Genomic DNA, 27313 nt, shown 5'->3' on the forward strand with positions numbered 1-27313 from the left:
TGGTCCTTCTGGTTGTGGCCACTGGTTCTGTCCTAACTTGCTGTTAGGTCTCTTGGCTCCTCTGGGCTTCAGCTTCTTCCTCCATCAAGAGAGAGTTTGAGCTAGTTGACCCCTTAGCTCCCTTGTGGGTTGGGCATTCTGTGATTTGACCAGGGGCCACAGATGGGGGCATGTGGGCTAGATTTGCACTGCAGAGGTGTTCTGTTTAGTCTGCATAGTGAATTAATTGCAAACCTTTAAAAATGGAAATTTTCACATAAAAGTTTTAGACTTCTGGCCAGAAGCTGAGCCTGGATCTCTCAAGGCTAGAGTTGAAGTGGACTGTTGAGAGCTCCATTGAGAAGGGATCTGTGCTCCCCTGGTCACACGGCCACTCCCTGCTCTCCCACTTCCTGCTTTATTCCCTGGTGCTACTTGTCTGGCCCCTGGAAACAACTGAGTTTGCAACTCTTGATTTCAGCCGCCTAGATGCTGGCACAAGCGTGTATACACTGTCCCCTTGCACACGTGTGAGTTGGATAATGGTGGTGGTAAAAGCTAATTTGTGTCCACTATGTCACAGAGGACTAAACACTTTTACACACTGCATCTCACTTGACCGTTAAACTGTCTCTAGGAATGTCATCATCTTATCCAGTCTGGTTTACTGATGAGAAAGCCCAGACCCTGAGTGCTTCAGTCCCTTGTCTAAGGTCATCTAGAAAGTGGACATGGAGCCAGCCCTCCATCTCATGCCCTTTCCACAGCTTCACATGTTCTCTGCCTCATGTTTCCCCATTTCTAACATTCCCCCCCCTTTCTGTGCTGGAGTGCTGACCTAAGAGTGTAGGGTTGGACATGAATTGTCCTCTGCTTTATGCTGGGGGTTAGGGGAGGTTTCATGGGGATGGGAGCAGGAGGTTAGGGTGGGAAGGATGGAGGAGGTGGCAGTTATGCATTGGAGTTCCAAGAAAGCCCGGATTGAGTTTCACCAGCCTTCCAACAGCTTCTCTGAGGACTGTAATGGAGCTTGTGGTCTGGGATAGACCTCTCCTTTCTTCCCTCAGCATGCATGTTGGACTCCTAGGAATAACCACCCCTCAGAACTGGCCCCACTGCTCCTGGCCCCCAGATTTCTTAGGATGTCATCTGATGCTTTGATGAAGGTCTTCACAAGCTCGCCCAAGTAGAGAGTCCCCGGTATCTAAAATCTGAACTTGAGAGTGTGACAGGGAGAAACTCTGGTGGGCAGGACACAGGTTAGCCATGTAGCTTCTTGCCTCAGGAAATGTCTGTCTCTTGAATTTCTGTATTTTCCCTAACTGGGGAGCCATGGGCCTTCATCATCCAAATCACGATGACCTCTAGGAGCTGGGGGTGATGAGTGTTGGGACCGGGAGATGAGTCCTACTTATGAAGCCAGTCCCTGCAGGAAGCGAGCACTGGTTCTGCCAGCAATGTCTCCCCGGCTTACCTGGGACAATTGCATCACCACTGCTCTCCCTGATGGCCCCTGTGCAAATGGTGGCTTTGAAATAGCCGCTGTTGATCTGTCTGCCCCTCTAGGTGAATTATAAGAAAGGCTTTGAACTCTCAAAGGCGCGCTTCCATCTGCCGTTGGACATGGTAACCCTGGTGCATGCCAAGAAAGCTCAGAGCCTGGCCAGCGACCAGGACTACAGACACCCACTCCCCCAGTACACTTCCTTGGCCGAAGACCTGAGGCTCAGTTGTGCCAAGAAAGCTCACAAGTTGCAGAGCGAGGTAAGGAGACCCGACCTCTCTCTTGGGGTTCTGTCGGCTCAGATTTGACCATGAGGCAGTGACCCGCAAGCTCCTGTTGGCGCTGTGGGAGGCTCCGGAGGTGAGAAATCCTAAACCTGAGTTTTCTTCGGAAACACTGCCCAGTGTTCCTGCCAGCACGATTGTACAGATCTAACAGCAGCAGGAAACATTTACTGTTTCTAAGCATTACATTTTCATGCATGATCTCATTTAAACCTCAAAATAACCCTATGTCAGTAATCTTTACCCTCTTTTATGGAGACATTATAGTGAGGCTCAAAGAAGGGAAATGCGTAGCTTGCCTGAGATCACATAACTATCAGTGAGAAAGGGGGGGCTGACATTTGAACTTAGACAGTATCCGACAAAGATGCCTTCAGTTCACAGTTTTGCATATTCAAGATTTAGTAACGGCTTTGCCTCTGGTCTCAGGCTCTTTATGGTGCTTTGTATATTCCCAGGCTGCCCATTTTCTGTGGGAGGCTATGTTCTGTTAGAAGAGGGTGGGGTCAGAGTGGACCCACTTTAAACAGAGGAAAGTGTCCAGAGGAGGACAGGACATCGGGCCCCAGAGATCCTTCCTGGGTCCCTGAAAGGAGTTGTGGAGATCTTGATGGTTCTCTCACATGCATTTCGAGCTCCTGTCACCTGCTTGCTGAAGCAGGTGGCCTGGGAGTGTTGGGAAGCATTGAGGATTTCCTTTCTCCCGAAAAGAGCCTGGATGTCTCCCCACAACAGGCAGCGGCGTCCTGTTTGGTGCTCACCTTATTTCCCGGCTTGCTGGGTTTCCGTGCACTGGGGTTTGCAACTAATGGGCCAGGATTGGAAAGCAAAACACTATACAAAACCTGTTTCCTGGTCTGATGAGGCCTGGAAGCAGAGAGTGCTCAGATCTGGGTTATCTGTCATCTGTTCGAATCTTCGTGTGTACACAGTGTTTACTGGATGACATACACTGTCAGGAACCCCAGAGCAGCTGCAGGAACGAGGCAGCTGCCACGCTCAGCTCCAGGCCCGTGTGTCACCTGAGCGGAGCCCTTGCCTCCCTGCCTCTCGTCGTGATATCAGTTGGAAGGCAGCACGCCCAGGGGGGCACCTTGGTGGCTGCAGGGATGTGAATTTGGGCACCCTTTAAACTGTCAGCCCGAATCACTCGGGTACACGCACTTGCCCTGACCCGGGATAGACTCAGACAGGTCTGTGCCAGACGATTCTGGATTCATTTATTAGTTCTTTCTTAACCCATGATTAATTAATGCCACCCTCTGCTGCTGGGTTTTGTTTTAGAAGACCTATTAAACCATCATTTCCACATTTGCCCCGAGACAACTGACTTCCTGACCACAATCCGCTCCAGCGTTTATGTTTTGATAGCCTACATTAAGACGAAAACCTGCCTCTCGTCCCTCTGCGGCTCCTGAGACAAGTGACAACAGAAAGTCTTTTGTCCTGACCTACGTTTTTGTTTCCCTGATGAACATTTACTGAGAGGCGTTATGTGTGCGCTGAGGGTGACCTCTCTGGAGAGACTGGCGTGGCCTTGAGTTCTAATTATAGTGTGGTCCTGCTGTGGGTCCTCGGGTTTCTCTTCTCTTCCTTGTCCCATGAGTTTGGCTTTTCTGATGCCTCGTGCTGTTTCTCACAGAATTTGTACCGGTCAGACCTGAACTTTATGCGAGGCGTTCCCTGTGTCATTCCGGGCACGTTGGAGATTGAAGGCAGAAAGAAAGCATCTGAACTCATCAGTGAGGTAACCGGGGACCCTGGAAGGACAGGTGACAGATGTCAGTCTATTTCCACCGCAGAAGTCCTCCCCAAGCGCTCAGCTTGCTGCTCACTGCTAGAGCGAGCTAGACGTTCAACTTAACAGTGGCGACTCACGGCATTACCACTCGCCGGGCCCTTCCTCTTGCTAGAGTCTCCATTCAGACTGGATGCCGTTTAAGACAGCTTTGCAAATATCAGGCCGGTTCCCCCTGTGAACCCATAAGAATTATTCACTGGCTCGTAAGATCTGCTTTCCTAGGGTACAATGACAAGAAGGCAGGCCTTAGAGACCAACAGATGGGGAGACTGAAATTCTAGGCGGCACTCATTTGCTGTGTGACCTCCAGCCTGTCACCTGCCCTCTCTGAGTCTCAACTTCTTAATCAGTCAAATGGGGGTACTCCGACCTCTGTCATTTGGTTTTTAGGGGATTAGCACAAATAATCTAAGCAACTGTGCTTCTCTGGTGGCTGGGAAATGATTGCTACAAGCTTGGTGATAATTTCATGGTAAAAATATAGAAGTCTAGGATTCTAAGCTCTTTAAATGCCTGAGGAATCTTACTTACACCTGCGAGGGCTCTGGGACTTCCCTTCACTGTAGATGCAAGGACAGGAGGCATGATGGAAGGCACTGGAAGTATCAGGTGGGCTCACACATTGACTAGGAGCTCTGAGAAAATGGAACTGGCCTCACCATGGGAGTTCAGATTGAACTTTGTGCTTTCCTTTTCCAGTGAAATCTCAAAAGAAAGTGCTTTCTGAACCTGATGGTGCATCAGAATCCTCTTTGCAACTTTTAAAAAGCACAGAGTCCTGGGCCCATGGACAGTTTACTGAATCCTGGTCTCCAGGGTGGGATGCAGGCATTATGTATTTTTTTAATTTGCACTGTTGTTTCTGGGTTACCCCCAAAGCTGAAGACCTCTGGGTCTCCTGTGAGCAAAGGTCGGGAGCAAAATGTAGATTTCAATAGTCTTGTTCACGGAGGTCTCGAGAGCAGGTATCAGACTGGTTCTGGGGGACAGACTAGCAGCCTCTGCAAAGTGAGGTTTTATAACTAGTGCTCATAAAGCTTCTTCTGCTTCTGGTTTTATGCCTTATCAAGCCGTCTTCTTCCCTCAGAGTAAATACCGCCAGCATCCCCAGTCATTCAAGTACACAGCTGTGACAGACACTCCCAGCCTCCTCCATGCAAAACTCAGTAACCAGATCACCAATGAGGTACAACTGGATGGCTTTGGAATGGGCTTTTAAAAAACTGCTAGATCGTTCAAAATATGCTTGAATATTTGTGGGGTTGGGGCCAGGGAAAGGGATGTGTGTTTGCATGGAAGTCTGGAAAGAAAATGTCCCGTATGGAATGTTAATATTTTCCAGAAAGAAGGCAGGCCTAGTTGGAAATCGGGTTTAGTCTCTAGTCCCAAGGGCAGTCATGGACCAGTAGCACCAGAATCTCCTGGGGGCTTGTTAGAAACACCAAACCTTGGGCCCCACCCCAGACCCACTGAATCCACAAGGTCATCAAGCAGGATCCACATGGGTTTCCTCTGTGCATTGAAGTTGCAAAGTATTGACCCACAGTTCATCTGTTCTGTCTAGGCACATACTGGCTAACTGCATTTATATGGTCGTTCTGATGGTTAGTGGAGGATGTGTGGTTATCCAGAGGTGGTTGTCCAAGGGCGGTTATGTGGTATGGTGTTGGTCAGACTTCTGGAATTTCTGCCTCCTCCCCTCATCTGCTGTTTGCTCACCTCATTTAATCATCTCTAGCAGAGGGGCATACAGGGGAAGGAACCTCGTGACATCGAATCATCGTTCCAGCCCCCTTGGTTCTACTCCTTAGTGGCTCTCTTGCAAGTTTGAAATAGAAATTGAGCTTGGCATTGAATTAAATTTGGCATCGTCCTTAGTTTTAAAAATTCTCCTTCTGACTCTTTTAGAAGTCAGTTGAAATTTGGCTTTTTAAACAGTGAGGTTCCACTCTCACCAAAGTCAAAAAGTAAGACACAGCAGCTTGGGATAAGAATGCTCCCAAGGGCTTGTGTAGCGATGTTCTCAATTTTAAATTCCTTTGGAGCCTTTCCTGCCTGCTGTGTGAGCTGGATGCTGTGGGGTAACAATGCCTCTTAGGGTGGCCTCTGGCCTCAGAGAACTCACCAGCCACAGACCCATTTCTGATCATGAGAATAGATGTTTCTGGAACTGTTCATGAGGCCAGTTCCGGAATTGGCATGAATTTGTTCATGGGAGGAGCTGGGGCTTTAGTAAAGGATGCAGAATAGGGTTTGGGAGTCTCCCTTCTACCAACCGGAGCTTCTCCTAAATTTCCCAGATTTTAATATTTGTTGTCTTTACGTTATATCCTCAAGGGAAAAGTCTATAATGAGAAGAACCTTAATGATGTGCCTGTGTTTTTCTTTCCTCAGCCTATTGTTGAGTAAAGTGTAGGGGAAGGGGGGGGGGGAAGCACCTTTTTCTTTACCCATCTTAGGTTCTCAGTGGGGATTCTGTCACCAAAGTTAGATTAACAAAAGAAAAGCATACAAGTTTATTTAATATGAGTTTTACATGATACGGGAGCCTTCGTAAGGAGACAAAGACCAGAAGAAATGGTTAAACCTGAACATTTTTGTAGGAGGTTTAATGAAGAGTAGAAAGTCACGGGAAGATGTCATACAGGGGTGCACTTAGCAAGGTCTGTTCACTTGGCTTCCCCTCAGCGGCCCTCGGTCTTCGGAGATAAGGATGCTCGTTTCCCCTGGGTGTAGTGAGGACACCTCCCACAGGAGGCTCTTATGACCTGCATCAGAGTTCTCCTAACACCTGCTTCTCTCACGTTCCTTCAGCTTAAAGTATTCAGTACCGCAAGGTGCTATATTTCGGGGTAACCTGTCCTGAACCCCATCAAAGGCAACTTGCAATTCCTTACATATTCCTTTTATGCCACTCAATTTGACTCATGAAAGACTGTCTTCATTGAAAGAAAGATCTTCCCCAAGACAGAAGGTGTCTCCATGACACAGGGAGGGGCCTTCCACAAGCCTATTTCCCACTTCCAGATGAAGGACTGCCAGCATGGCAGAAACATGCGGCATTGTCTCCTTGCTTGTTCTTCTCTTTTACCCAGCGCCTCTATAAAGCAGCCGGAGAGGATGAGATGCACCGATACACAATGACCCTGGGGCTGCCTGAGTTTGTCCGAGCGAAAGCAAACGCAGCCAATCTGAGTGACGTAAGCCTTTCTTGTTGCCGAGGTTCAGACATGCTCCAAAGCCGCGTGTGTCTGTGGCTGGGATGGGATCTCACAGGGACCCTTCTGGGGTTCCCAGAAACTTAAAAAAATGTCTTTTCGATGCTTGTATAAATATGCCCTTTCTCAAGTGTTGTGTACAAATGTGTCAGCACGCGACACAGCGTGTGTGCTAATGAGATTGTCTTTGCAAAAGAGAGAGCTTTTGCTCATCAGAGATCGATTCTGGAACACTGTACTACAAATGAAAAGGGTAGCCTTTGTTCGCTGATTCATGTAATTTTTTTTTTTTTTTAAGAAGATCTACATGTGTTCCTACCGTAGGCAAAATACCAGGAGTCTTGGCGTAATCTCCGTGCTCAAGGCTACAAGCTGACAATAGACGCTCTCCCCTTCCAGGCTGCTCGCGTCTCTGGAGATATAGCCAGTGATGTGAGTTGAATGATATGACCTTCCATCTTGCCTAATTTCTGTTAACTTCATGTAAAACAATGTCTACGGCTGATTTTCCTGAATTAAAGCAAATCTATCACCCTGTGAGACAGGATGTCACCTGCAGAATATATTAGTTAGAAATGAGATTCTTTGACAGAGGGAGGGAAAGAAAGGCTCTGTTAATCAGAAGCTAAATTCAGGCAAAGGTCTCCAGCAGGAAAGAGATGACGATTTATATCTAATTGCAGTGTCTGGGCCATAGTCGTCTCCCCCCTCCCGCCCCATAATGTGTGCTCTGCCCAACTTCTTCTGGAATTCGAAAGAGAACTCGCTGTAGAAATCGTAACACAGCCCTAACACATCTCCCTCTTGGCTGTCTGTAGTTTCACACGTTGGCGTGAGGATTTGCCAGCTGTGTTTCAGCCACTCTGTTGATAGCGTCCATAGCTTTGGGACATGAAGGTGACTTTCTCTTTCCCACAAACAAATCACAGAAAATGTGGACTTCAAATAAATGGATCCTGTCTTTTGGGTTTCATGTTTTGCCAAGTACGCACGGTTAAAGCAGAAGTTTCTCTTTTACCTTTTTTGATAAATTCCTTTTGGCCATAGGACACGTTAAGGGGAGTGGGGCCTTTTTTTGTTGTTCTGAGGATCTGGTTTTAATTAGATAGGAAGAATGGAGCGATGTTTTAATTGTTCATCCCCCAGGGAGGAAGCATGCTCTCAGGCCAACCTCACTTGTGGTTTTTCTTATAATCATCACCTCCTCGCGTAAGAATAGGTGATTTTTCTAGGGTCTGCAGTGAAAACGTGCAGGTGGAATTTAAGCAGGCTGAATGCCGGCCCCTGACGGTGGTCCTCCCTTGCAGTTTCTCTACAGACATGACTTTGTGAAGGAGCGAGGCAGGCTGATTGGGGCCCGGAGCATGAGCGACGACCCCCGGCTCCAGCACTGCTGGCGGGTGGGACAGCTGCAGAGCGAGCTTCAGTACAGACGGGGGGCAGCCAGCAGCCACGCCCAGTGCCACCTGCCCTTGGATATGATGCACCTGGTTCATGCCAGGAAGGCCCAGGCCCTCGCCAGCGATCACGACTATAGGACACGGTGCCACGAGTTCACAGCTCTGCCTGAAGACCTGAAGATGTCTTGGGCCAAGAGAGCTCATGCCCTGCAGAGTGAGGTAGGGGGCCTTTGGGCCACACAGCAGCCCCTGACCTTTCTCCTCGCACCAAGACTGGGTGTAAATCTCTGCTTCTTCTTTAGTCTTTCCGACTCCCCCTGTCCCACCAAAACCAAGACTTGCTGGGTCTCTATGTTAGGTCATCTAGGTTGGAATCATTCAGTCATCTAACAACTGTTTCTTGAGCACCTACTATGTACCAGGCACCATTCCAGGCCCTGGGGATCCCACAATCAACAAAAGAGTCAAAAAACTGCTGTGCTCATGGAGCTTCAGTATATGGGAGGGAGGTAGAATATCATAAGTAGGACACATAGTCTGTCGGATGGTGACACGTGTTGTGGAGACAGACGAAGCAGGGCAGGGGGGTAGGTGTGCAGGTGTGTGTGGACCTGCACATGTGCAATTTAAAATCAGGGGTGGGGTCCAGGCAGTTCCCACTGAAAAAGCGACATGAGCAAAGAGCAAAGTTGATGAGGTAAGGGGATACCACTCCAGCCAACAGAATAGCAAATCCAAGGGCCAAGGCCCTGAGTGGGAGGAGTCTCAGCTTATCTGAGGCTGGCGTGAAGCAAGTGGGCAAGTGAGAAGGCTGTGGTCCAGAGTGGAGTCTGAGAGAGTTTATGGGGCTGACGTTGTGTGGTGGGGGTGAAGGTCATGACTAGAAAACATGGCTGACACTGACCGACTGGCTGCCATTACTGTCCCTCTTGCTATAACGCCGTGAGGTGGGGATGGTCGTGACTCCTCTTTTACAGATGAGGTCATGCGGGAGATGCCCAGGCAGGACTGGCTCCAAAACTCACGATCTCACCCATCTTGCTCTTGGGGAGGGAGCTCAAGTGCTTCCTACAACACTGGTGTAGACACAACACAGAAGGGAGAGGTCCTCACCCAGGCAAGGGCACCGAGCAGGTTGGTGGGGAGCCCCTCCCACACATGCTGGAGTCATTCCAATCCCCCCTCCACTTCTCAGCTTCCTCCACCGGGACCTCCCAACGAAGACAGTGTGGGCGTGGTCAGCACGTGTGAATGTGCTAACGACAGTGTGGGCGTGGTCAGCACGTGTGAACCACATGCTGTGTGGCAGACACTGTGCCACGAGATCTGGCACGTGTTGTCTCCCTAGGCCTCTGAGCAGTCCTACGAGGAAGAAACTCTCTTTTTAGAGCACAGCCGATGGGACTGTTGTCGCATCAACCCTTCCCATCCGTATCAGGGTTTCTCAACTCCAGCACCCCGGATGTTCTGGGCTGGAGAGTTCTTTGGTGTGGGCCCTGTCCCATGCGTTGCAGCATCTCCGGCCTCTTCCCACGAGATGCCAGTGGTGCTGCCCTCCCCCAAGTGTGGCAATCAAAATGTCTCTAAATATGGCCACGTGTACCTGGGGGACAGAATCGCACCCAGTGGAGAACACCGCTGGCAGTTGAGGACTGGTCTGTATGAAGCACCCAGCATGGTGCCTGGTCCATAGAAACATGCCGGTAAGTGTTAGCTGTTTGGATTGTTCTCTGCACTGAGCCTGTCGATTCTGGTTGTCTTTAGGGCAATGACTGCTCTTAGCTTGAGTTATATTCACAGGCAAAATACTATAAACATGTAAGTGGGGGTTACTTATGAGTCAGTGCGGTCATGGTTTAATGGTCACCTCATTATTCATCACAGTTTGCTGGGAGGGCAGCATCACAGGGTTCGAGAGCAAGTCAAGTGTAGAGCAGGGGTTGTTCATTGGGCCCCACACAGGACATTACCAAGGTGCCAGTCCCTGTTCTACTGGAAAGGCCTTCCACTTGCTAGACGGCTAGCCCACCACCTGCAAGAAAAGCTCATGGTGTGACCCTCCTGTCAGTGGGCTGTTCCTGGGAGAGGGGGAGTAGGAGAGAAACCTCTGGGGCAGGGCAGATCCCAGAGGGAGATACACAGGCCATCTGGGAGAGGCAAGGGGGGCCCAGCTGGGAGCCTGAAGATGTTCATTGGAAGCCCCACTTTGTCGCTTACTGGTCGTGTGTCCTCAAGCTGTTCCTTCACTTTCTAGGCCTCCATGCATCTAACAGAAGAGCGAAGAGGGTTGATTGACTGGTGACCTCAGATTTCAGGGTTCATGGGGAGATGTTTTTAAGATAGTGGCATCAATATATTATCAGATTTTTTTTTTTTACTAAGTGGGGAAAAAAAAACAACCCTAAACATTACCTCAGGTTGCCAAATATATCACAGTGGTTTTTTCCTGAAAAGAAAGTATATTTTAACACTAAAATAAGTAGGAAGAACAATCTAAAAAGAAGAGGACTTTCCAAGAAACAGTGGTTGGCACTCTTAAACGGACATTTTATGAATAGGATATGTATTAAAATTTTGAATGCCGAGAAACTGTGGCTTAATTTTTTAAATCACCCTATTGCTCTTCATGCATTGCTTTATAGGCTTGAAGTTTGTTAATTTGGGGGGCGTGGATTCCAAGGTGCTATGAATACAGGACGTCCTGTAATGTCCAGCTGGCTCTGAGGCTTCTGTTTCCTTGCAGGCGTTATTGAAAATCTAATTTCATGTGGTTATGTTGTGTAGAAGAAGGAACAAAGGCTCCACATATCTTCACTCGATTTGGCAGAGTCTGGGGGAGGAACAGTATCCCTGGCCTGCAGCTGCTTCTCCTGCCCTCTCCTCCCCAGGCCAGAAAGAAAGCTATGGGTCTGGCCAGAGGGAGCCAAGAGGTGCTCACCCCAAGGGCGAAGGTCTCAGGCCATGATCGCTCAAGGCATGCCTGGGCCTCCAGAATTTATCTCAGACACACGCTCTGCCCAGGGAATGCTATACTGCAAATGGCCGTGATCTTGCACGGGGGCTGTGGGGAGTCCTGAAAAGCACCTTGCAAGGACTGTCAAGGGGACAACCCTGACCTTGGGTAGACTTTTACAGCTGCGTGACCTTGGGTAGACTCCCTAAGCTTTCTGAGCCTCAGTTTCCCCATCAGAAACAACAACAATAACAATAGCTAAAATGTATGGAATGTTTATTCTGGACTGGGCATTTGCTCCAGTATTTTGCACGAACTATCTCATTTAGTATCTAGGTACGTACTGATAGGACTCCCATTTTTACCTATGTGGCAACTAAAGCACCTATGATCTTAAGTCATTTGCCCAAGGGTCACAGGCTGGTGGGGAAATGACTTGCTCTAGACCCCAAGTCAGAGGTGAAGCCCCACACTAGTCTCTGGACTCCTGGTTTGGTGCTCTTTGGCTCCCCCGGGTGGCTGGATTAGGAACCCAGGCACGCCGGCTCTTAAGGGTTCTCTTAATGACAGTCTGTCTGGTACACCCAGAGGACAGCCGCCCATGGCTCTTCTGAGGATCTGAACAGTCACTTGAACACCAAGATTGTTCCGCAGATGAGTATAAGAACCCCGCCTTTGCAGGGTGGTGTGAGCACTGCATGAGAGGATGAGTCTAAAGCAAACCACGCCCTCTGCTAGAAGGTGATTATATAGATTTTCGTTAATATGACAGCTATACCTCCTCCCTTGGTCGCCTCCTGGGTGCAGTTGTTGACGTTGTTGGAAATTGGGGACCCAAAACTGCAGCCTGTGCTCCAAAACGGGGGTCCCGGGAAACCCCACGTATGAATCTGAAGGTGGCTTCTAGGCCTTAATCCGTGCAAGGGAAAACAGCAAGACTGCCATCTGGGGAAGCCAAGCGCAGCTGGGCAGCTCGAGAGGGTCTCTTATTATCTTGCCATCCTTCTTCAAAACCATCTTTGGGTAGCTGATTCTTCTCGACTCCCCTCCTCTCTCCCCCTCTTTCATCATGAAGTCCGGGGCAGGCGTGTTGTTTTTAGGGTCTGCGTGAATAGTCAAACCTGGCCTGGGAGCTGGAATATCAAGAGACAATCCATTTGTAAGAGAGTCTGAGGCCCAGTCAGATCTTTGGGGAACCTGCATCTTGCTTTCCGACTTAGCTGCGATTGTACTGTTCAGCTCAACAAAAGGCGAGTTGAAAGAGTGCTCCCCACTTCATCTTGCGTATGAAAGGAGCAAGGCCTGGCTGTGAAGAGGCCCTGTAGGATTATTCTCTCTAACTTAGAAATTTATCCAATTTTCTCTGTTCTTTATCAGAGTGGAAGGCAAAAGCTTTGCCGGTGTAGACCGAAAGATCGCGGCATACAAAGCAATCTTACTGACATGGGGTTTTGAAACCTGCTCCTGAAACTGAGTGATACCTCCCTTCACCAGTCGGAAGGCAGAGTGGAATTTGCACAGGGGCATTAACCAGCAGACAGTAGATCAGAAACGGACCCTCTTTGAGGCCAGCTGTGAGGGATGCTGTGAATCCTGAAATGAAAGGAAACTAAAAAGGCAGAAGACTGGTTTCTGGAGTGATATTCTACGTTACAGCAGAGCTTATATCTAAATTAGAGAAATGCTATCAACTTCGTTTAGATCCAGATTTTAGATTTCCTTAGAGAGTCCTTTTCCACCTTTAAAAATGCCTAATTTCCATAAAGAGAAGAAGAAAAGCATTCCTGCGACTGTCTCATCCTAGGTAATGGTGGACAGATCGTGGAATGGTAATAAGATTTCACGTTTTAGGAGACTCCTAATCAGACCCATTGTCCTACAGCACCGCTTAGGATTGTCTCCCAGGAATGCCGCTGTCGTTCTAATCTTCTGAGTCCTTAAAATGAAGAAAATGGATAAGGCCCAGCCCATCTTTGTGATACAAGCAAATCTTGAGGCAACAGTGGGAGGGGGAGGTAAATCCAGGCACAAAAAAATTGAAATGGTTCACACATAGATACAACCGGTTGTATCTAAGTGTGTGTGGTTCTGAGAGTCCTGCTGGCATTGTCTCTGCCCCTCGCTACCCCCCCACCACCACGAGACAAAACCAGATCCAACGCATCGAATGGCCTTTGCTCCTGAGGCCTCTCCGGTGTTCTCACGAGAACAGAAGGGTTGTTATGACCTTCAGCTATCACAGAGAGAAACTGAGTCACATTTTGGTGAAGTGATTTGCTCTGAGTCCCAGCAGGTTTGACCCAGAGCTCTGGGCCCTTTGATCACCTGAAGGTGGGTAGAACTGTTCTATTTAGGCAGGCAGGAAGGCAGGCAAGCAGTCGCCTCACTGCCAGAAGGGAACAGAATCATCCAGGCTGATGCCTGAGCTTGGGTGTAGACCTCCACTCTTTCTTTAAGTGATCATATGCACCCATTACCTTGGCTTCCAACCCTGCCCGCTCACAGGTGGGGCCTGCTTGGATCTTCGCACGATCCATTAATTAGCTCCTGGCGGAGTGCACACACTCGCACGGTTTGACTTGACGATATACAGGATGTGCTCCGAAGGAGATGTTGACGTGTTACAGTGGAGATGAATACAGATGCTATTACAAATCAAGCACCTTGAAATCACCCGACAGCCTGTGGCACTCTCTTGGTAAAAACCAATGATCTTCTTCCCGCAGTTTCACTACAAGTCAGACCTGATGGGCATGAAGGGGACAGGATGGCTGACGCTGAGTTCCCCACAGCTGGAGAGTGCAAAGAAGGCCGGCGAACTCATCAGCGAGGTACCACACCCCCAACTCTGTCATAAATGCAACCTGGCATTTATTTCCTCCTGAAGAGGGAACCGGCTTATGGGGTCGAAACCCTAAGGGGGCCTCACGGCCACTGGACCCTCCAGTGTTTTTCCTGGCCTTTTGCAACCAAATCACAAGACAGAACAAGACTTCCCTCCAGATGAGTTCACTTGCTGGGGAGTTAAAGTCATGTTCCGTACTGGGCGATGAGAGACAGGTGATGCACTAGAAGATTCTCAGTAGGTACATCATGTCGTTATGAGCTAAGCTGGTCCATTGTTTTCTTGAGGGCACAGTATTTGCCATCCACCTACAGAATTTATGCAGAGTGTCCAGTGTCTTGGGTAATCTGATTTCAGATGGCATTACACACTGCAGAGGGATGGTTACCTTTACCGAACTCCCCACTGTATTGGTGGCCTGGAGATTCTTGCCCGGGGATCCCCTTGAGGGTGGTGCTGCCTTCTTCCATCTCTTAGTAGCAGAACTTACTTGGACAGGGTCCAAGGAAGGCCCAGTTGGTGCTAAGCCCCTCCCTCTACTGAATTCCTTTATTGTAATATGCCTTGAAATTGTGCCGGAGAGTAAATGCTTGTCCACAGAGGCAGCTTGGAGCCCTGTGAGTTACCCACCAAGAAGAGAGACTTGTTTTCCAATAGCATCATTGGCACCTCTGGTACTGAGTAGGTGGGGTGAAGCTGCATCCAGAAAAATGCATGATATTCACCTGTTTCGTGGGATCCATATCTTTCTCTTACAGACCAAATACCGTGAGAGACCAGATAGTATCAAGTTCACCACGGTGGTTGACTCCCCGGACCTGGTTCATGCCAAGAACAGCTACATGCATTGCAATGAGGTGGGTATGTTTTCATCACCAACCCTAGGTGCCCAGGAGTGGGTAGTACTGCTCAGTACTCAGTGCTTACGAGCACGGACTTAGGATAGTTGGGAGTGCAAACTTTCTGTCTACTACCTGGGGGATCTAGGGCCAGTTACCTGCTCTCTCCTAACCTCCATTCCCTTATTTGAAAGGAGGGCAATGATAGCGCCATTTCCTCAGATTAAGGGAACTAAATGAGAATTGAATAAATAAATGTATGTGAAGCTTTTAGCAAGTATGGGGAACGTAGTAAGTCCTCAGTGCATGCCCCTTATTATGGTTTGGTTCGTAATCATAGCAACAGTAACACTGTGTACTACTGATGATCTTTTGCTCAGCACTAGATGAGATACGTCTTAATTATTGATAGATGGTGATGGAATTAAAAGCTGAACATAACCCAGTTAGAAAAAAAAGAATAGCTATATTAAAAGCTTCTTTCTGCTTCTACTCTCTCTGTATGATTTAGCCTCATTTCTTCTCTCCTATATTTATTTCGAAGTATAGGAAGTTAAATATTTTTTCTCTGAACTCGTCAAAGGATTTGATTTTGCACACACAGTGACAAAGCTGACCCCTGGTCACACGGAGTCCAAATATACCGACAGGTTTATGTTCACGAAGCCCAAATTCAATTTGGAAAAGGATCAGAATATTCAATACTATATTTTCCTCTCTAAAAGTAGATGAGACTCAGTCCCTTCCTAAACTTCTTTGCAACTCTTAGATCACTGCTCTAAAAAGAGCAACTAAGAAGCTTGAGTTTTAAAATTGTGTCTTCCAGGGACCCAGGTAGACTATGAAAACTTTAATTTTCTGAAAACATATTAAGGCATTTTAGGATTAAAAAAAGACTTATTAGTGGTTGTGTCTTTTTATTATTACTATTTATGTCAAGCAATAAGGGCATTAAGACATCTCGGTACTAGTAGAAAGCTTGAACAATGCTCAATTGCAAAGATTCTCAAAAGAGCCACGTACCTTATACTGTTTGTAAAACCACACAGGGGTGGCCAGCCAGGATGTTGGTTTGGGGCCCATTTGGAGCAGATCTTGATAAATATTTTAAATAGGGTCTCCTTACCCCCAGCCGGCCCTACGTAACTCTGGGCCCATGGGCCCTCTCCTTCAGCCGGTGGGTTCTGGAGGGATGCCCTCCATGCGCAGGGCTGGGTTCTGCTCCCACGACCAGCACCCGGTAGGGAGGGGCAGCCTGCTTCTTACCTGCAACCTCAGCCAGGGCCTGTTCTGCATTTACCGTGAGCCTGTCTTCCCCACAGCGCCTGTACAGGTCAGGGGATGCGGAGTCCCTGCACAGATACACCCCGATCCCCGACCACCCCGATTTCGCCAGAGCCCGCCTCAACGCACTGCATCTGAGTGACGTAAGTGAAGTCACGCTTCGTGGGGCACGTGCCTCCTCCTGCAACTGCATCTACACCCAAACTGGATTCTATTTGTTGGGGGGAGAAAAGTCCCAGGAAGGAGGACTTGAGACAGAAAGAATGCGGGGACCGAGAATGAGACAGCCCCCATGTGTGACTCTGAGCCCGTTTCCTCGTGGGGCCTCAGTTTCCTCAACTGGAAAATGGGACAGAGCTGGGCCAACCAATGCCTGTGGTTCCTTCGGCTAGCAAATTCTGGTTCTGGGCGGGACGGCCAAGACCGCAGTCAGGTGCTCCCCCGGCCCTGGCAGGCATAGACACCTGCTCTGTTTCTTTCCTGGACGCGTCTCCTCAGCCCTCAGAGCAGGGTGACTTTGGAGGCACGGTGGCACTTTCTCACCACACAATTGTCGTCCATCAGGTACAAACACAAGCGGCTCCTTTGTGTGTGAGGCGGTGGCCTCCACACTTCTGTTTCCCTTAGATGTCTGCCCTTTGCGTGCATAACCAAGATGCTGTTTCCTAAACCCAGGCTTGTTGTTAGCGGGGGTTGGAGGCCCCCGGTTGCCATAGAATAGGCCGCCGCTCGGCCAGCAAAGCTGTGATCCGGGGATAACAGGTAGCCAGGCGGCAGAATCAAAAGACACCGTCAGATCAGAATCACACAGGCTGAGTGTGTCGGCCTGGGGCCGCGCGGGGCCTCCCAGAGTCCGGCCATTCTTCCCTCCCTGGCCTGGCCATTGTATCCTGGGGCTCCGTGCAGATCAACAGCTGCTCCCGTGCACCCCAGAGGTGGCTGCCTTGCAGGGGTCGGCGAGAGGCGCCTTCTAGTTAGCGTGTGTATTAGTTTGTTGCGTTTGTAAAGCCCTGTGGGATCCCACGCAGTGAATGCGATGGTGCTTTGTAAATATGAGTTATTATGACATTTGAGGCTTTTGAGGGATGTGCGAGCGATAATTTTAGAACAGCAGCTCTGGTGGGCTGACCTCCATCTGGGGGAAGCGGGACCTCCCCCTCAGCAGAGCCGGGACAAAACAGCCATCGTATTAGTGCTTCGAGGATGGGGGAAGGCCGGGCCTCCGTGGGCTGCATGCTTGGAGGCCCAGAGCCCTGAAAACTGGGGTAAAGCCGCCAGTCCATCTGGGGCCCAGCTGAAGGAGGACGGCCACCCCAGGCTGGTGACAGAGCATCTTCCGGCTCACGAGGGACGCCAGTCTGCAGAGTCCCGGGGCTGAAATTAGCCGCCGGGGCATGCGGATATGGAGAACTCATGAACCTCTTTTGAAAGAGCACTTCTTCGGGGGCGTGGAGAATGCACACAATTGGATCAAGTGCTCCGTGAGGAAGATGTGGAGGGAAAGTGACCTTCCTGGGCAAAGAAAGCCATTGAGATGTGTAAGGCAGCCGAAATAACTAAAAATCAAATGACTCTAATGTGTGAGGATGAGGACAAAACTGCGCCCACTGTGATAAAGAAGAGGAACGCCCAGGGTTCCAAATCAAAGAGCCTACGGAATCTAAAGGCTCCCGGTGGCAAGGCAGAAACCTCAACAGAATAAAAAAACTCAGGGAGGAAGTGATCACAATCGAGCAAATAGTATACAGGGAGAAGGAGCAGGAGAAAGGGAGCCGGCGCCTTGGGGAGAACCCCAATTTCGGCCACGCTCGCTAGGTGACCCTCCGCCGTAGAGGCTCGGAAGCTGGGGTGCATTGGACACCAGAGTGGGGCGACGTCAGAGTTTGATGCTGAGGAAAGTTTGGCATCCTTACCTCGCCCAGATCCGGTGTGGAGGCCCTTTGTGGGAAGGCACCAACTGTCCTCTTCCCAGGGGATGCTAAGGCCTTGGACTCTATTTGCTATATATACTGCTACTTGTGGGCCCACTGTACCAGGGAGCATAAGGCTAAGGGTGCTGGTCGCTCTGTCATTATCTGAATGTTTCTCCCCTTCTACCAGTCCCTCGGTCCTGCGTGTTCCACTTGGTGGTGACCCAGTAAATCGAATCCTTGGGGCCCTGTTTGTGACCCATCAATTAGGCGATTCTTCCAACGACTATTGGCTCTGTATGTCTAGGGCCCTGGATACGGCAGGTATTTGGCTCATGGTTGGTGTATTGGATGTTGGAGTTGGAGGCAATGATGAAGGTGAAGGTGGTGGACGGCAGGACATAACAATGTGGAGCCCCCCCATTGGGCCAGGCTCCAGCTCCGGGGGCCCCTCTGCTTCCAGGACCGCTTGTGCGGTGAGGCGAGGCACTTTGCTTTTTATCTGCCATCCTTCCTTGCTTAATCCCCTCAATCCCCTGTAGAACAGAGCCTCGGCCATGACCTGTATTTCCAAGTGACCAAAGTAAGGTTCTTCAGGGGCCTCCTGACCTGCCGTGGCTCTTGGAATGAGTGAGCCACCGACACGGCCTGGGGCTGTCACTTCATCACCTGCCGCTCCTGGGCCCCACCTGCCGTCTCCCTTCTCTGTGGCTGAATAAAGGACAGCCCTCCACTGGCATCTCCAGATGGCTCCTTTCATGGAGCCATTCCCTTATCTTGAAAAAAAAATATTAGCTACATGAAGGCATGGGAGATTTTGATGCTCTCTCGGGTATGTGGGTCTACCTGAGGACCAAGAGGATGTGATTACGGACTCCTGGAGGGTGTGCGAGAACAACTTCAAAAGGGAAAAAATGAAAGAGGAAGATGTGAAATACATGGGTCAGGAACTCGGTCAGGTTCTTGGCAATCCATTTCATTCAGGTGGAGGCTCTTCCCTCCGTGCGGGCACCAAGGGTGCCTATGGGAGGCGGCACGCTTCATAGAGATGGTGTGACATGGCTTCAGAAGTAGCCGAGGGGCCCGCGCGGAGTCGTTGGAACTCACACACACATGGGTGCCAGGACCCAAGGAATAGGGCTTTCAGAATGAGGGAAGAAGCAGAGTTCTTGAACTTCGAGTTCCGGCATCTAGAAGCTGAAAACCCGAGGCACTGAAAGTAAATGCAAAGACAGGAAGGAGTAGAGCGGGACCTCTGGTACCAACAGGATGTAGCAAATGAGCCAGACCCGCAGACACCAGACCCCCCGAGCAGGGCCTGATGCTCAGGCCAGGAGCTTAGAGCTGAGCCCTTCATGGCCAGCCCCACCACTCCCAGAGCTTGGGGACATCCTTGGGATGGATGTGGGGCCATGGCTCTGTCCTTGGACACCTACAGGGTGGAGGGTGTGCGTTCATTTATGCTCAGAACTAACAACATGCCCGGTGTGTCGTTCTCACTCCCTGCTCACTCAGTTCTCTCTTTTCCCCATCTAGAAAGCCTACAGAAACTCTTGGGAACAGACCCGGGCTGGTGGCTATGACTTCAGGCTGGACGCCATCCCATTCCAGACTGCCCGGGCATCCAGGGAGATCGCCAGTGACGTAAGACCTCAGGCTCTCTCTCCCTCTGTCACTGATAGGTTTGACTGCTTTTTGCAGTTCTGTTGAAAAGCAAACCACCAGGACCCCAAACTGAACAAGTATTTCAAGTGAAATTAAAAATAGGCCTTATTTTCTAGAACCTTAGCCAGAAATTTCAGATCGGGGAGGACACTCTTAAAAGTTGACGTTTGTGTATCTAAAAGTCAACTAACACGTGACTGATGTGTTGTTGCACAATAAAGGGCCTTCTAGCTGAAGTGCAAGGTGACAGGGTAGAAAGAGATTGAGCTTTTCCCCAGGATTGATTTTGAGTTCAAATCCTGGCTCAAGTCACTTAGGACTCGGCTGTGTGGTGTTGGGCAAGCTGCTTACATTCTCTGAAAGCAGATTTCTCCATCTACAGAATAGGAATTTAATTTTCATCTCCTAGGATTGATGGAGGATTGAAAACAAAATGGTTTACGGTGTCATGCAAGGAACAGGTGTTCAAACCATGGCAGCCATTTTTATGGAAGAGGAAGGTAGATCACGGATCACACATGAATAGCTTGCATCTGCCCACAGTCAGTCCAGAAATCAAGAACAAGCATTCAGAGATATTTTTAGCAACTAGCCATTGTGACAACCAAGCCTGTGCCTGGTGGACTCGCCGGGAGGCAGGCAGGGGCTGGTTTGGGTGTTACCACTACATACTAATCAGATGCAGTAGAACCACCCATGGGACTTTGATGGATTGGAAATTTAAAAAGCAAAACAAAATGAACCCGATCCTTCCCTAGAGATGGTTTGAGGAACCTGGGCGGGGTCCCTGTAAGCTGGGAAGAATCAAAGGAAGAGTGGCTGCTGAGAGAGTGGGCACATTGCTCTTCCTGTTGGGTTACTCATTGCAGCAGCATGAATACCCTTGGCCGCCACTCGGCGGGCATGAACCTGTGCTAGAAAGGTAGCCCAGCCCCCATCTTGTTGAATCCTCTCTGTATCCCGTGGGGCGGAGGCTCGTTGTCCCGTTTTATCAGGTGGGGAAACGGAGGCTCAGAGAGACTCAGTAACTGGCCCCAGGCCACACAGCTAGAAGGTAGCAGAGGGAGATCTAGATCCCAGGTCTACTTGAATCTGAAGCCATGCTCTTACCCTGTCGTGGAACTTCCTGCTGAGAATCCTGTGGGCTGGCCCGGGAGGGGAGGCAGGCCCCCAGGACCCATCTCTGCTCCTCTGACCTGCAGTTCCGGTATAAAGAGGCCTTCCTGCGGGACCGGGGCCTGCAGGTTGGTTACCGCAGCGTCAACGACGATCCAAGGATGAGGCATTTCCTCAGCGTCGGCAAACTCCAGAGTGACAATGAGTACAAGAAGGACTTTGCCAAGAGTCGGTCCCAGTTCCACAGCCGCCTGGACCAGCCCAGCTTCCTCCAGGCCAGGAGGAGCCAGCAGCTGGCCAGCGACGTGTGCTACAGGCAGCCCCTGCCCCAGCCCACCTGTGACCCGGAGCAGCTGGGCCTGAAGCACGCACAGAAGGCCCACCAGCTGCAGAGCGATGTGAGCTCCCCCCAGGCCAAGAGCCTTCCTCTGCTGCCTTGGCCATCACACCGCATCCCACATGACCTTCTGGGGGTGGGGGGAGCTGGGCTGAGATAGAGTCCGGGAGACCTAACACTGTAGTGCCAGAAGGAATCATAATTGTAATTTGTTGAGTCTTTACCGTGGGCCAGGCTCAGTGCCAAATGCTTTCTCAAGCATTACACCATGGAGCTCCTGCAGCAACCCATCCCTGCCCCATTTTCAGATGAGGAACCGCAGGCCTGGAGAGGTTAGGAAACTGACTCAAGATCACCCAGCAAATAAGTGGCAGATCTCAGATACGAACCCAGTTTGGTTTGATGTGGGAGCTCAAGCTCTCAATGGTTCTACCATGCTGTTTCCGAGAGGTCTTAGCAGTTCCCTAACTCAGTCCTTGCATTTTCTCTGGGAGGCAGCTGAAGCCCAGAGAAGGGAAATGGCTTTCCCAAGGCCACAGAGCGAGTGGAGGTGGGAGCTGAGACTTGAACCGATCCTCCCCACCCTCCACCCCCAGTGTCGCTCTCATTGCATGAGCCGAAAGATACAAAGCTCGGCGACATGCTGGCCCAGCTCACAGCTCATCGGGCCCTCTGTGCCAGGGAGCTTAGGAGGAGTTTGCCCCCCTCGTCTTGGCTTTACTGACGATGGCATATGCTCCATTCCACAGAGGCCACTCTGTGGCCAAACCGCCCCAGACCCTGCTGACCTATTCCTCTTGCTTCCCTCCGTCCCCTAAGGTCAAGTACAAATCAGACTTGAACCTGACCAGAGGTATCGGCTGGACACCTCCCGGCTCCTACAAAGTGGAAATGGCTCGGCGGGCAGCAGAACTGGCCAAGGCGGGGGGCCTGGTTCTCCGGGGGGCTTCTGTGAGTAGCCAGCCGCAAACCCATCCCAGCCAACAAGGCTGTGGGGAAAGGCAAACTCATTGTTTCTTTTCAAACTTTATTTTTGGCCAAAGGTCAGCTGGCTCTAAAGAAGTGTGAAATGCAGCTGGAGCAAGGCGCCTAATTTCATGGGTCTGAGATGACCAGGCGGATGACACCGGGTTAAACTTCCTGCAGGGTTTTCTCTGAAGTCGCAGCCATTAGTTGTGCGGAGACAAGCCTACCGGGGCTCCTTCAATCGCGGGCCACGGCAGCCCAGGCTGTGCTGACTGCTTGCTCGTTACATCCACAGAAAGGGTCAGGGACTCACTGGCTGCAACAGTCTGGGTTTTGAACCCTACTTTGTTCAGAAGAAAGACACCACGTCTAAATGAGAGATTGGCTTTGCTTCTTTCTCCTTCTTGCCTCGAGGATCCTTTCTCTTGGGGAGGGTGGAGGAGGGGAAGGACAGGGGAGGGGGAGCATTTGAAATGCTCCCGGGGCATCTGAGGCTGCTCGTCCTGTGGGAGGCCGGCAGAAGCTTCATTCTGACCCAGGGAGGTATGTTTGATTTCCGCAGGGGGGGCCAGAGGCTGTGGAGCCCGCATATCATCAGAGGGGGGACGTGAACCCAGATGCCACGGAGATTCTGCACGTCAACAGAAGGAAGGTTCTGCCATTGTGAGCAGCGTTCACCCAGGATTCTTGGGAAAGGGGCTCAGGAGGAAATGTGCCCACCAGAGACATGCTTCCATTTGAGCGAGCTGAAAAAACCGCTCACCAGCCCATCCCCGAGCCGCCTTTACTAAAGCAATGACTCTCAGAAAGCCACGGAGAATGTTGTATTTTTGGTCCCCCGTCTGAACCTGGAAGGGGGTGGCCGGGTCTGTGGCGTGCCTTAGGTGTCTGGGGTGAGGAATAAAGATGTTAAGGTGACTCCCACTGGCTCCGGTCATTCTGAAATCCCACATTTGCAAATGTCTGAGGTGAATGTGGTCTGTGATTTTCTGGAAGTTACCATTGTTTGAAGGGAAGCCAACAAAGTATCTATTGGGTTGATTCTGGCATTTCTTGGGTTACCCACAAAGCAGCCTGATAAAGCGGTAGACATGCTGGTCCAGGGATCCCCAGGCTGGGTGGCGGTTGTCTCTGCTCAGAGCATGGACACTCGGCTGTGTGGCCACCTGGGGGCTCTCAGCATGTCCGGTGCTGCCCATGAGGCCTAGCCTTGTCTGGGTGCTCAGGACAATGGGCTCTCAGGTTCAGAAGACACCTTATAAGCCACCCTCCTTTTGGAGGGTGGCTTTGATCCAATTCAGGAATTTGGTAACTTGGGTATAGACTCCTGGCTTCTTCCCACATTCCAGGCCCCAGCTCACTATCCCATAGACGTAGTAGGTGCCATCCTTCTCACAGGTCAGAGGGCCTCCAGAGTCACCCTAAGGGAGAAAAAGAGACATGAGTTCAGCTTTGTGAATCAGAATACATTCAGAGACACCCTCCACCTTCCATGAGGAGATGCCAGGGGGCGATGGGGTGAAATCGCCCCAGTGGATTTCTCTGGAAAGTGGTGGCAGGGCTCTTCTGAAGCCTTCTAAGACACAAAGCTCTGAAGGGAGAGAAATGAATACCACTGTATGCGCCTGAGTCCATGAGGGCTTGGCAGAGAATTCTCTGGGCCTGTCATCTTTCTCCTTCTAACCACTGGTCCTTTGGATAGTTCCTTGTTGGGATTTGCAGTGATGCTGCCCAGGACCGTGGCCAGAAGCACCATCTTCAAGTTTAAACACAGTGAAGGAAATTCCCGCTCTGCCACTCACCAGCCAGGTGCTATAGGCCAAGATCACTTCTCTAAGCATCTGTGAGATGATGATGATGACATCCCCTTCACCAGTGTCACGAGAATTAAATTAGACACAGCAGGCAAAGTGACCACAACAGTTACTATGCTGGACCCTCCTGGATGGGTGTGGATTCGAATTTGCCTCAGGACAGGTATGCCTGCCTGTGCCTTAGCTTTATGGCAGGTGGGCCTCGGAACCTGCCTCCCAGCCGTGGGCTCCCAGTCTGGCCTCTGCCGAGCATAAGCTCCTGCCCATGTCTCCTCTCCAAGTGCCACTTGGAATCTCTGACCTGGCAGGAGTCTTTCCCAGGCTTCTGAAGGTTTCCTGCACAAATCATGCTGTCGTCGATCATGTGGTCATAGAGTCGGTGAGAATTGCACAAAGCGTTGGCAATCAGCTTGACCTTGGCATCCAGGAGCTGGCGGGATCCTTCTCCTGTGGGGTAGAGAAAAGAAGTCACCACTGTTGGGGACCCGGGTGACACCTGCCTCACCAGAAGCTAGCATTGATAAGATGGCCACAGGTCTGAACTCAGAAAGGAAGGTTTTTCCAGGAGATGGGCAGAGGAATCTCATCTTTCAAGGATGGGGGCTCTTGGCCTCCAGTCTTCACTGTGGTTTTATAGACCTTCCATGCTGTTTTTATATCACAGTGGAACAGAATCATTTATTCCCTCTTCTGTCTCCCCAACTAGACCAGCAGGTCAGAAGGGCAGGGATAGTGTTTTAAACCATTTTTTAAATTTCCTAGCAGAGGGCTGGCACACAGTAGATTCCTAATGATGGATGTAGTGCCCTGGTCACTCCTCTAGATTACCTACTTCCCAGAGCACAGATTTCTTCCCCTGAGGACCCTCTGTTCTGCTCAATTTGCTCTGGTCAGCACGGTGATATTGACAGGTTTATGTGTGCGACAGTGAAAATAGCTATGAAGACTGGTCTCTGGCTAACCCTAGATCTGATTAACCCAAAATCTTCTTTCCCAAAAGCCTTCTGACAAATTTGTATATTACATTTCATTTTCTTCACTAATACAGGTCTATTTAAAGTGTTACTTGCTTTCCATTATTAAGGACAAGATTTGGGGGGAAGAGAGATCTACTTTGAGTCTTTGAGAAAAACTTGAAATATGCCTCTGAATTTCGTATGTTAGAGATTATAATCTTGTCGACACATGAGGAAATTAATCCTGTGGTTACTTTTTCAGATAAGAGCACATCCTAGAGACAAATCAATAGCTTGGCTTAAGAAAATTTATAGAATGCCCATGATGAGAAGACCCCTGAGCAAAGCACTCCAGGGGAGACAAATGAATGAGCTCAGACCCTACCCTCGGGGCTGACTTAGTGAATATCTCCATAGAATTCTATCAGCTCCTTTTATCATGATTGCAAACCTAGGAGGTAAGTGTGGTTATGGAGGAACTCAAACTCAACTGTCCAAGCGACAAAGCCAAGAACCCAACATAAGTCTTGTCTGATGCCAAACCCATCTTTATAACCTATCCTCTTTCCAATCTACCTAGGGAAGGAGAGCGATCTCGTGGGTATGGGATCAATGCTTGATGGAAGTCAAGATTGGAGACAGGGACAGATACAAAGATCAGGGAAGACTCCTTGGAGGTGATAAGATTTATCTAGAGCTTTAGCCATGAGGCAATCTCTTCCTTTTGGTAATACACCTTCAATGGAATACTGATTTCAAGTTCAGAAGCAATGTGGAGTTTGATCCCTTTCTTCTCTGGTTAGTGCAACTCACCTGAGTCTCAGGAGGGTGCATGGCCAGACTCACCTGTTTCTGTCACACCCCACCCAGAGATGTGGCATTCAGTTCCAGAAGGGAAAACACTATCAGGCAAACATACGGTCTTCACGTATTTGGATTCGAGAGCACAGTGACCATCTACTGGCTTCAGTTTGAGCAAAGCTAGGTAGGGAGAGAAAGAGGAAATGAATGACGATATCCTCTCTGTCATTAGCTTTAGCTTGATCAGGAGATAGACATAGCAAGGCCCCACTCCCAATGCCTAACAAACAAATGCCTTGCTCCTCCGCCACTGCATTCTTTTAACTTCTACCTGGGGAGGAGGCACACTTCAGGCTGAGAGTAATACCAAAAAATAATAGTGGAGTTTGAAATCATTTCTAATCCATTTTAATCCATTGTTTAATTTTTTAAGAACAGGCTTCAAGAGGGAAAGAAAAAGAGATATTGAGGAAGGAGAGAGAGTGACAGGTCCCAGGAATGGAGAACTGGGGTACACCCTGAGCAGCCAGCAGCTTAACATCTTTGCCTCTACATCCGAGCACCTACCAGATGCCAGATGTACACGGGACACATGCACACCATGTCACTTAACACACAAGAAGCGGAGCATTTTACACCAGTGTACCCATTTTATAGTGGAGGAGCTGAGGCTTGGAGAAGTGAAGCCAGCTAGTAAGGGAGGGAGCTGGGAGTCAAGGCTGAGCTCTTTCCACAATACAGCCTTTCTAGCACAGCTTCCCCCCATTTATCGATAACATCAACACAGACCTTTCTAACTAAAGGGCTCTGGAATAAATTCTCTTCCTTAGAGTGTCTGTGAGGGACCAAGAAGATAAAAGCACCTTCTAGAACCAAACCTCAGCTTTCCATCCATAATGAAATCTACCCAGGAGAAGACCCATGGGAGATCCACCATAGAGGACACTTGCCAATATCATTGTGGGGAATCTCTTCACTTTCATTATAGTGGCTGTACTTGAAAATCTTCTCCACCCCGAATCTCTGCTCATGGAATTCTGTCTTCTTCAGGTCCTGGTCCCCTAACACGACTTTCAGATGTTTGGTTTTTATGCTGCAAGGGAAGGTAAAATGGTCTGGTATTTGAGAGTCTGACACTAAGCCCTGGCTCTGGTCCCAGTGAGCTGGGTGACCTTGGACAAATGACTGACCTTCTGCAGCCTTGGCATCCTCATCTATAACTGTCATCTTGCTCACAGAACTCTGCTGTGTGGTCCAAATAAGAAAATGTGAGGAAACATGGTCTCCAAATGCAAGCTGTAACGTGTATCCCACATTTCCTGAGAGACCGCCCATCCCCCTAGTATTTGCTAAAGAGCAGCCAATTAACTTCTAGAACAACTATTCTTTGTGGATGCTAATGTTTGCATGGTTGAGGAATCCCAGAAGAAATTGTTTAATGATGGTGGATAGGAAGATCTTCAAGGCTGCCACCAAAACCTGGGCTGCATGGGACCAGCCCTGACCATGAACTTGGGGAATCAGGGGAAGTGGTGGTAATTCAGACTCCTAAGTAGGTGCTGGCTTCTCTAGGCCAAACAGGTGTCATGGCCAAAGACACACACCACCAGGAGTTCATGGTAGTGGCATCAGATAGGAGCA

The 27313-nt window shown here is 49.8% G+C and overlaps 2 protein-coding genes across 11 annotated transcripts in view; one reads left to right on the plus strand and one right to left on the minus strand.

Annotated features, from left to right (window-relative positions):
• Positions 1-23019, plus strand: part of NRAP (nebulin related anchoring protein) — a 69631-nt gene extending 46612 nt beyond the window's left edge. For 7 of the 10 annotated variants that reach the window (XM_045803169.2, XM_045803175.2, XM_045803174.2 and 4 more), the window contains 13 exons: positions 1546-1743; positions 3410-3514; positions 4656-4754; positions 6664-6768; positions 7111-7218; positions 8094-8405; positions 13866-13970; positions 14743-14841; positions 16146-16250; positions 19554-19661; positions 20885-21196; positions 21955-22086; positions 22664-23019. In XM_045803169.2, the coding sequence (XP_045659125.2) occupies positions 1546-1743; positions 3410-3514; positions 4656-4754; positions 6664-6768; positions 7111-7218; positions 8094-8405; positions 13866-13970; positions 14743-14841; positions 16146-16250; positions 19554-19661; positions 20885-21196; positions 21955-22086; positions 22664-22768 (1893 nt within the window). In that variant the 3' untranslated portion in view covers positions 22769-23019. Of the gene's footprint in view, positions 1-1545; positions 1744-3409; positions 3515-4655; positions 4755-6663; positions 6769-7110; positions 7219-8093; positions 8406-13865; positions 13971-14742; positions 14842-16145; positions 16251-19553; positions 19662-20884; positions 21197-21954; positions 22087-22178; positions 22345-22663 lie in introns of those variants that run through there. The other 3 variants (XM_087862695.1, XM_045803177.2, XM_087862697.1) reach the window with 3 other exon arrangements.
• Positions 22146-27313, minus strand: part of HABP2 (hyaluronan binding protein 2) — a 31234-nt gene continuing 26066 nt past the window's right edge. Inside the window, exons 10-13 of the mRNA XM_045803178.2 lie at positions 26623-26765; positions 25718-25852; positions 24217-24362; positions 22146-23522 (exon numbers count right to left, since the gene is read on the minus strand). Of these exons, the coding sequence (XP_045659134.1) occupies positions 23358-23522; positions 24217-24362; positions 25718-25852; positions 26623-26765 (589 nt within the window). The 3' untranslated portion in view covers positions 22146-23357. The remainder of the gene's footprint in view (positions 23523-24216; positions 24363-25717; positions 25853-26622; positions 26766-27313) is intronic.

The sequence above is a fragment of the Ursus americanus genome, chromosome 6 (genome assembly GCF_024610735.1).
Source record: "Ursus americanus isolate L20-20 chromosome 6, mUrsAme1.1.p, whole genome shotgun sequence".
Taxonomy (NCBI): domain Eukaryota; kingdom Metazoa; phylum Chordata; class Mammalia; order Carnivora; family Ursidae; genus Ursus; species Ursus americanus.